This window comes from Crassostrea angulata, chromosome 4 (genome assembly GCF_025612915.1).
Source record: "Crassostrea angulata isolate pt1a10 chromosome 4, ASM2561291v2, whole genome shotgun sequence".
Lineage (NCBI taxonomy): Eukaryota > Metazoa > Mollusca > Bivalvia > Ostreida > Ostreidae > Magallana > Magallana angulata.
This window is the reverse complement of record NC_069114.1, coordinates 20,072,352-20,083,087: the sequence shown is the minus strand read 5'-3', so window position 1 is coordinate 20,083,087 and position 10,736 is coordinate 20,072,352. Positions and strand designations below refer to the sequence as shown.

The window sequence follows — 10,736 nt, the reverse complement described above, 5'->3', positions numbered from 1 at the left end:
ATTGCGCGAGGCGTCCCGAGTACTTCCGAATGGATAAAAGATGTAAACATTTCCCATTATAAATTTGCGTAAGAAATTTGTTTTCGTTACTGTAAATTTTTATGAGTGAAAAGGGATAATTTGTTAATGAAGATATCTTGGATATTTACCTTTTCATCGATTTCAAATGTACTTTTTCCACAGATATGTGTATTTTTATTAAAAATCATCAAAAGGTGATGGAAGCAATAACTTGGGACATACTATAGCTACTTGTTTGTTAATTTGAAATTCATCTCATGCAACAGGAATTATTATATGCTTGGGAAGGACGTTGTAATATAAGCACAAAAACGAAGAATAACTTGTCAAAAATATTTTTCCTGGAACATTGCATAATTAATTGCAATTACCCTAGATCTACATGCATATTTACCATGATTTGCTACTGAAAAACGTGAAATATGACAGCAGTGTAATTTAAAAAAAAACACCAAAGTTTCGTGATATAAATTGCTTAAATGCACACCATATAGGCCATTGCATTTTGAAGGTTGCCGTGCTCCAAAAAATAAAGTTCGCAACTTGATTTATGCTAATTGTTAAAACACCATATACATGTATCATTTGATAGAATATTCTTCCCTTTCAGAAATTCAGTTCTAACATATCACGGTTTTGTCGATTGAAAACTTACCAAATTAAATGTTGTTCTAAAATTTCTGGTTGATCTGAGCAGTTCTGATTTCAAACACTTCTATCGAATACAGTAATTTCTTAATCTTGGGTCCCATTATCTCGATTGCACGTGATGTTATTTGCGTGAGAAAAAAATAAAAGATAAAAAAAAAAGCTGATGAATTACAATATAATAAAAAAAAACTAACGATTGGCTTTTTTGTCCTTGGGGACCGAAGAGAGATATGCGAAATCTCGCGATGATACCATTGATCAGCATTTGATACTGGTATATTTTTAAACCCAGTGTTTTACATCAGAATCCTCTGTTCTTGGAGTGAAAAACATCATTACTGGCGGAGTTTTTTCCCCCCATTTTTACTATACTCACGGGACCGAGTTTGAGATGAACAAGTTTATGAGATTGTTGTGTTTTATTGAAACATGTCCTCAATTTTATCGCCTCGTTATTTTTCTTCCTTGACAATATAATGCAGAGAGTGCCCAGGGCAATGTACACCGATTGGTAATTTTAAGATTTCCATTAAAGACCTCGGTTACGTGTTATGCTAAAATGGGATATTATAAATATTTGAATGGGTTTTTTTCTTCAAATAAATAAGTACTAAAATACATTTGATACTTGGTCATGGTAAAAATAATACAAACAATAAAATAACGAATGTGAGAGTCGATGCATTAATTATTATTACTAAATTTTATTACAAATATAATGTGTTTACTTGCGTCACATTGATTTATGCATTTCATAATATTTGAGGTATATTTCTCCATAAACAAATACATCAAAATAAGAAAGAGAGATTCAGATATTCTAATTAAAATATTTTACATGTTCGATATTCCGCTTTCATAATATATCTTTTAGTAACGTATTAAATAAATTTCATCTAACTTCTCATATTTACCACATTTCGATGCAAATTTGCATTTCGTGAGTTCCTCTGGCATTTGATGTGCTTCCCAACTAAATATGTAAATGCTTTTCTAAAGTCAACATTGAACACGGTATATATGACGGGATTGAGAGCTGAATTCACGTATCCGAGAAATGTCATCCCCAGCTCCACACCTGGAGTCAAATTGCAAGAGCTACAAAAGGGAACAGTCACATACATGATGAAAAACGGCAGCCAACAAAGGATGAACGCTCCCACTATTATTCCAAGCGTTCTTGCAGCTTTTCGCTCTTTTGACAAAGATATCTTTTGCCTTTGGTCAAAAAAGTTTTGCATGGTGTTGGCATTTTCGGTTATTCTTTCGTTTAGAAGCAGGGCTGAGTGGTTTGGCGTTGCATTGTAGCTAAACTCTCGGTTGTGGTTCTCATTGTTTTCATTGCTGTCTTCGGATAGCTGCTCCACCGTTAGATTCGGAGATGGTGGGGATCTGGTCTTTAAAAGCGCCATCTTGGAAGCAGCTGATGCTTTGGCCCTTTTTCGTAGCCGCTCCCTGGTCGCAAAGAAAATTTTAATGTAAACAAAAGTCATAATGGTGAGGGGAATGAAAAATGATCCGAAGGAGGAGTATATTATATATCCTCTTTCGGCGGTTAAGCTGCACTGCTTCGTCTTTTCTTTGTATAAACTATTCTCTGGACTGTCTATCCACCCGAATAGAGGTGGCACGCTGATGATGGAACTGGCTACCCAGGCTGCCACTATCATGAGCAAAACGCGTGTAATTGTGCGTTTCTGAGCGTAACTAAGAGGGTCGTGAATGGCGAAGTACCTGTCTAATGCAATAACACAGAGGTTCAAGATCGACGCGGTGCACAATAATACGTCACAGGTGACCCAGAAGTTACACAAAGGTCCACCAAAAGTCCAGTTCCCTTGCAGTTTGTTGGCGATGTGTAGGGGCATGACTATGATAGCCACGGCCAAATCTGCCACCGCTAGAGAAATCAAAAACAAGTTTTGCACGTTGCGTAAAGGTTTGTATGTGAGGATGGCCTGGACCACGAAAATATTGCCGACTATCGTTACTGCTATGGTCACAATCATGAGAAATGTAAGTATGTAGTCTTCACCAGAGTTCACAAAAGTAGCATCGTCCGTCATATTGGAAGCCGAACCGTTCCCCCCAACCATGCTGGCTTCTTCTCTCGTACTCATACTACAGGAAGGAGGCAGCAGCTAGGCGACAAATCGAAGCTTATTACATGATAATTAGAGCCCAGACAAACCCTTGGAATGTTTCGCCAGTGACAGCCTTCTCTCCGTCTAGATTAGCGGAACAATGCTCACCTTCTTAAGTAAGCCTGCTATTGATTGAAGTTTTGTGTGATAAAATATATCTCCGGGTTTTTCCCCCTCTCTCCAGCACTTTGAACAATCGGACACATGAGCAATCGGAAGCATCTCTGTGATCAAATTAATCTATATACCGAAAACACTAATGCAGACTTTTATTCATGTTTTCTCCTTCTAATGATTTTGTAGCAAGATGATTTTTTGTCTAGAAAAAAAAAATCTTTATTATTATTATTACAAATTCTATTTGATTTTTTTTCTTCAAAAAATTAAAACTTTCACGCAGGAGAGAGTAAGCGTTTTACTTCCGCGCGGTTAATGAAGATCAATAAACATTTTAATTTTATTTTTTTTTTCACTTTTATGAATAATTTTAACTATCTATTTGCTTTCTTATTACTTCTAGCTATTTTTATTCAATGTATCTGATAATATTTTCATATTAGTAAAAATTAATTTTAAAACTATGTGATCTAATTTGCATTTGAAATGATCATGAATGGACATGCATGAGTAAATGTAAACCGGCAATTTGAAATATCCCAGTTTCCTTAGAGTTTGTTTGAATTGCAAGTTGCAAAATACATTAAAAAGTTAAGGAAATATACAAATCCGTTTCCAAAAAAATATATATATTTCATCAGGTGCAATATTGAATATAATGGTTTTCATGGAAAAAAGCATGTTTGGTTGGTTAAATGTGGTTAAAGTGCTATTAGAGTTATTCCTATCTTCATTTGCATGCTTTTTTTCCAATCCCCATCATCGGCCCCGTAGAAAAAAAGAGGAAGGTTCTACTTTCACACAACAGATTGGCATCAGATTGGCGACAGCCTATTGCCTAGAAATAAACACGTAATAAAATGTCTCCCAAGAGAATTTTAGAAATTTAAGGTATTAAATATTTTGGCAAGCTTTTTTTGAACAACTTTATAAACCTTTATTAAAAATACTTTTATTGATATAGATTAGATTGATATTATAAATATGTTTACATATAAGGAAATTAAAAAATGTTTTCTATCACCTCTTCTTGCATTTTTTCCCGTGAAATTGCAATCTCTGAATGTAAGAGAGATAGGGTATAGAAATAAACGCAATCCACGAAACGCTTTCTTATCGTAATTAATGACTAAAACCATTTCATGACCACTAAAACACCTTCTATTGACTACTTTCTAGGTCTAAACGAGTGATCATAGCGAGAGTTTGACGTGTGTGGCGCATCACGGGAATAGAGCGAGATTTCAATTAGAAAGCACTACCGTGGCTTTAAGTCATGGATCCTGCGGAACATGGCTGTGTGTTGACCCATTAGCAATTTCCTACACGTCTACTCTTAAACTCTTTCAGGTTTTGGATTGAGTTTTTTTTCATTCATACAAAGGTTCGTAATAGTTACCAAGTGTACACGTACAATTCTAGTGGGTTTTTTTTAATCCCTAGAGCATTATTGTTTCCAATTCATACTAAATGTTGAAAAAATACGTCTTGCCTGATGTTTTGGTATTGTAGCACGAAAATTGATGGTTCTGTATTTTATGACATGTTCAACACAAAATCAAACTATATGAAATAAATGCATTTTTGTATATTTCCTCTTAAAGGCAATATGTAAGATTAATTAATGTGAATTGCTTCCATTTATTTATGGTATAACCTAAGATTCGGCATTTAATAAGATATTGATTCAGTACTTAATGTTCAATCATATATAGATATATTGAAAGAGCTATTGCCAAATGCACTACAGTAAATAAAATTGATAACATATACAAATAGGGTGTGTTTGTGTAGTTTCCCCTTTTTTTATGTATTTCTCTACTAAATTATTTTATTCAAACTATGAAAAAAGGACCAATACATTTCTCGAAAAGTGACAAAAAATGTCAAAATTTGAAATAAAAACATGTACATGAAAAAAATAGACCACTTATTTACACCTTGATATAAAGATAAGAACTTAATTAATTCCATAGATTTCCACCCGACATGAGCCTGTACTAATTAATGACTGATTCACGAATTTCCTCACATACTGAACAAGTCTCGTCTTGTCACTGAAATCTCCGCGACCAATGTTGGCGCATGCTCCGTGAAAGGTAAGGTTATTTACTGCTCAGCTTCCCTTAATGAGTCAGGGGAGATGAAATTGGAGCCAATCTAACACAAAATTGAACTTTTCAACCGTGATTCGAAGGACCAGAATTGTCTAGTTAGACATTTTCATGTAAATAAATTTCAAATCAATCGTTAAATAATTTGATCAATGAAAATCATCGCAATGAATAAAAGTTTTACAGATGATGATGTCCTGAAATTTTCATCGGGTCGGTAAATGTGTAATTTAGAGTTTTATTTCACATTTTATTCTATAAAAGAAATATATTCAATATGTTTTACGCTTTAAGAGGACAAAATAGCAACCGTTACGACGTTTGTTCGAAAGTATGTCGTAACGCAAGAACAACAAGTTTTGGTTGAAATGCATGTAGCATATGTATATTGAATGTATTAACGGAAAAAATCACAAATGACATACGTGTATAAGCGATGGCATTTGTTTCTAAATAGTTATCATTTAATCAGTCGATCCTTAGGGAATGTGTTGGTAAAATGTTGTATCTAATTAGCTGAAACCACATAATATTAGTTATGTTAACGATGCAGTTAAATCGCGGATTATCAGATTTTCATCAAATAGCGAAAGGATTCCATACTAATTCCAAGTTCACGTGTTTACTTTTTTTATTGTACCGTAATGGTTTTGGTGTCTGAGGTTGTCGCCACAACTTGCTTGGCAGTCATATTTTAATGATTAAACGACTTTTATCTAGATAATCAAATCAATTCCTTGTTTGTACGGATGAAATATTAAATAAGAAAGAATATTCAATATTTTTAAAAGCATTTATTACTTACAAGCAACACCTCAGCAGCTTTATCGGTACTTTATACACTTTTACAAAATGGCTTTGAATATATTAACTGTAAGAAAATTAACTGCTTAATAATACAATTATTGAAATGTTATTTTAATTTTAATTCTAAACGAACTCCAAATGCTACATTCTTTTTTTTTTTTAATAAAGCATTTTAAACTATCCTGTTTATAGCCTGGTTGTTTTTTGCCCCCCCCCCCTTTATTTGCCCTATAACACCTCACTTTCAAACAGTTTCGCCCCATCTTGAACTCGCCCAGACACAGTTGTCTTTAAAAGACAGATATTTTTTTAGAAATTTCTCGAATTCGTCTGATGACAACTAGGGCGAACGGTGCAAAAATATAACGGGCGGTCATTTTCAACTTTATAGTGTTGCTAGACACTGCATGCATCAGTGGTTTGTGGGGATTTAACTAACCTGGGGACCTGAGGACTGATGAAGACACTAACTAGCTAAGACCGTCCGCCAGTAAACGATGTAGAAGTCAATCAACCTCCGGTTTATGAACCTTTTGAAATTATATCATAGATTTGGGGGGGGGGGGGGGGGTGTGTTTTGTTTAGAGTGGTTTTTTTTTTTGGGGGGGGGGGGGTTATTGTTGTTGTTGTTGTTGTTGTTGTTTTGGCAAGTTTTATTTGAAATAAGTAAAATATAAATTTAAATTCTTGTCAACGAAAAGCAATTTTTAGCAAGGTGGGTTGGTGGGTCGAAGTTGTTTTGGTTAGAACCCAAAGAGTATCCCCTCCAACCACCATACCACCCCTTCCCGCTTTTTCCTCCACGAAGTCCCCTTTACCATGACTAGCAAAATAAACGTTTATAATTAAAGACACTATTTGTTATCTCCATAAAAAATTTGAAACAATATCAAAAAAAAATGCATGGTCAGGGAACGCGCAGGTTTTTTTCCACCATTTTATCGCTTTCCCTGAAATCAGATAGATATTGGTTCAATAGAAATGTGATAGAAAGCGTGATGGACATAACGAAATTGAATATTCTCGGTTCGCTATATAAGAACGACATTTCTGTGGGTCGAATCTTAGACATTATTTTTTTTTTGTATCCCCTCCAATATACATATAGAAAAGGCAAACTTAAGGCGCATTGCCGGTTTGAATGCGATCCGTAAATGAACATGAATGAAGTGCTTCGTGCTGGAAGGCAAAAGGTTGAGCTGTTGAATGCCCTTCCGGTGGCTGCAGTGACAGCATAGTCTTTATCGGTGCTGTAGTAATTAATTGAGTACATACTAATACCATTTGATAGTTTTCGCTTGACCGAACGCCTTCTAATTAATTTCCTGTAATTTTATCCCCAGCAAAAAAGTATGCCATGAGAAAGAGGATCTACTATCGCCTTGATTGCGCCTTATGCACTGCTGATATTATTAGCCGCCTAAGTTCAATGGTAGGCCAATAAAAAGACACACAAAAAAACAGCTCACCAAATGGTTAAAGAAAACTTACGATACAATTTGTCACTCGCGGTGTTTCTTCGAACCATCTCGCTAGCGTGTTATATGACAATTATTATATACAGTCTAAGTTGATTTATTTTCCAACTGGTTGACAATGAAGATAGAAGAAAAACAACAAATTATAGTCTAGAAGGTGTAAAAATGATCCTCAAAACACTACGAGTTTTTTTTCGTTTTTGGTCTATTCGATTAGGCGCGTATTCACGGCATGTTGAATCAGATTAGTCAATATTTGGCAGGTTAATTCGGACGTGCAATTTATTTTTTTCTTCTTCTTTGTAAATTGGATTTTCTAAGTTGTTAATGACGATGGGAATTTCGGGGTCTGGTGTGTGAATACCATACATAAATTGCTTTAGGAAGGGATTAAAAACCATTCGTTCTTCCGGGGTTAAGCGCAGGTCAGAGTCAAAACAACGTTGTATCAGTGAGGCAATAACGTAAATTATCTTAGTTTGTGTTGCTTAGTGCCTCTGTTAGTCTCAGCACGTTGTAATTTCCAAGTTTTTGGTCCCCTTTGTCTCTCATGTCATCAATCAAACCACAATCTTTAACACGCAGACGTCAGATCACCGTAGAAGGTCTGCTCTCGCTGCTGACAATGGTCGTTTTTTAAACGTATAGTCCCAAATGATAATCTTTACACACATTAAACATGATTTTTTTGTTTGCTTAGATACAAGCTTAACAGAATCGTAAATGTTATATTATATCCATGGACCTGTCCGACTGTATATAGATACGCGTATTTGCATTTTGTGATTATGTTTGAGTTTACTTCCGGCAATTTTTTAAAAATTCATTTTTGAGTGCATATATTTTTTTTTAAAAGAAAAAAAAAGGGGGGGGGGTCTTCTTTGAAAACGAAGTAAAAACAAGGATAATACTCCTCTAATTTGTTTATAACTGTGTATGTCTATCATATTAAGAAGTCATGATTTACATCTTAATTAATTATAGTATCACCGGGGAAAATTAGGTGTTTCTATATATCCGGCGACAATAAAACTAAAATGCTTTAGATGGTAAAAAGCACTTTATTTGAACTTTAGGTCGGTAGGGTGAATTCTGGAAATCCAAAAACTACACCCGAACAATCCGAAGCCTAATTCTTGACTGATGATAATAATGAACAAATGATATACAATGTAAATAAGAATAGTAAACAATAGTAATTAGCACTATAAGCATGAGTGACAGATGACACGGAGTTAAACTTCAATTTGAGTGAGTCAATTATATCAAGTCCACAAAGTTAAGAGTTAATTTAAAACGATTAAGCAATTACGCCTTACGTAAACAAATGTTTTGGGATTAATGTTTTGAAAGACAAAATGTGATAAAGATATTATAGCAATTTGATAACAAATAAAGGAATGTGAATTTGAAGTTTTATACAAAATGTCTTGAATTATAGTTCATTGAAATTTCACTCCATGATAATTCCCTCTCGCTCCGGAAAATGAGACGTCCTCGTATCAAAGCTCACCGATGAGGATTGCTGGGTGCACGCGGCCTTTGACCGAAGTAGACGGACTGGTAAAATTGTCGTTGATTATTTTCCGATGTCCTTGGTCTGGGTGCAAGAGTGTTGTGAATTCGGTTTCTTGAACTTGAGTTTTTTCTTAAGGCCGCAATGTCGTATTCTTGAGAGGTGACGATGTCGTTTAAGACTGCTATCTTCTGCTTAGCGATGGTCTGTCTTTGCTCTAGGTCTTTAAGACTCTGTTCTAAATCGTAGCAGTCAGTGCTTAGATTGCTAACGACATTCTTTAGCATTTTATTTTGACTTCTCAACGTTGTCATGTGGTCTTGAATTACAACAGGCTTAAATAATTTTTGAATGTCTTCTGGACTCAAGTGCTGGAACGGCAGCTGTTTCACAAGTTCCAGTCGGTTGTAATAATCTTTAATTCTTTTCGCGTCCCGGCGTCGTTTGCTTAAGGTCTTGGTTTTTGCAAGGCGCATTCTACATTGCGAAATATCAGCAATTGCAACACAAACTTCTTGAGGCTTTTTCTCAGAAATTCCTACAGTAGGGTCGAGTTTTGATCCTGCTTGGGTATCAGTCGATCCTACAGACGATACTGTCCGATTGCAGGTCCTTCCATCCTTGGCCGAACCGTTTTTGAACGAACGTTTGTCGTTGGTCGCCACCGGGTAAGTTTTCCGCGGATGAGAATGGCAAGGAATGGTTGCGTAGAAGCACATTTTAGCATAATGGCCAAGTAATCCACACACGAAACACTCCGAACGTGTAGCTGGACACGAGTACAGGTGTCCGCGGGTAAAAGTATTCCCGCACCTGTAGCATGCTGGACAGGATCCAGGTCTGGAGTGTAGTCGTGCAAGTCCTGGGGGTGTCCAGAAACTCGAAAAGCAGCGACGCTGGTTTGATGGTCGAAATGAGCGGGGAAATCCTCTGCTCTTGGGTTTCATTTCTGAGACGTTGAATAACAATCTCGGGGAAACTCGCTTTGTTGTTGGTACACGGAATCTAACTGCTACAAAGTTTATGCAGCAGCCCCGGGTGAATTACCCTTAGGATATCTCCACCAAACTATCACCGGGAAAAATATGGCGTTTCTATATATCCGGCGACAATAAGACTAAAATGCTCTAGATGTTAAAAAGCACTTTATTTGAACTTTAGGTCGGTAGGGTGCATTCTGGAAATCCAAAAACTACACCCGAACAATCCGAAGCCTAATTCTTGACTGATGATAATAATGAACAAATGATATACAATGTAAATAAGAATAGTAAACAATAGTAATTAGCACTATAAGCATGAGTGACAGATGACACGGAGTTAAACTTCAATTTGAGTGAGTCAATTATATCAAGTCCACAAAGTTAAGAGTTAATTTAAAACGATTAAGCAATTACGCCTTACGTAAACAAATGTTTTGGGATTAATGTTTTGAAAGACAAAATGTGATAAAGATATTATAGCAATTTGATAACAAATAAAGGAATGTGAATTTGAAGTTTTATACAAAATGTCTTGAATTATAGTTCATTGAAATTTCACTCCATGATAATAGCATTAATGCAAAAACGAGACAATGATGAAAACAAATAATTTATTTAATAAAACCCACGGAGCGTTTGTCTAGTTCACCCAGTAAAAACCGATCCTCTCAATTTTAAGAGAAGCTACATTGCCAATATACATAACCATCTGATCTACCTTATAATTCAAGACACGATTTTCAGAGCAACTATTATTAAGTATAGTAAAAATTGTATTGCATTGAATAGATCCCGATATCAGTACATGCATATATTCTCTTTAAGCTTTTCTTCTAAAGGAGATTAATATGCTTCAAAAATGGCCTCGACCATATGCATCTACCTCTCTTAATGGATAGAACAAA

General features: G+C 35.4%; 1 protein-coding gene across 1 annotated transcript; it reads right to left on the bottom strand.

Moving 5' to 3' along the window:
• Nucleotides 1-1,100: 1,100 nt before the first annotated feature.
• LOC128181300 (tyramine/octopamine receptor-like) lies at nt 1,101-2,937 on the bottom strand. Its single transcript, XM_052849656.1, has one exon. The coding sequence runs from the start codon at nt 2,790-2,792 to the stop codon at nt 1,569-1,571; it is 1,224 nt and encodes a 407-aa protein (XP_052705616.1). The 5' UTR covers nt 2,793-2,937; the 3' UTR covers nt 1,101-1,568.
• Between the last annotated feature and the right edge of the window lie 7,799 nt (nt 2,938-10,736).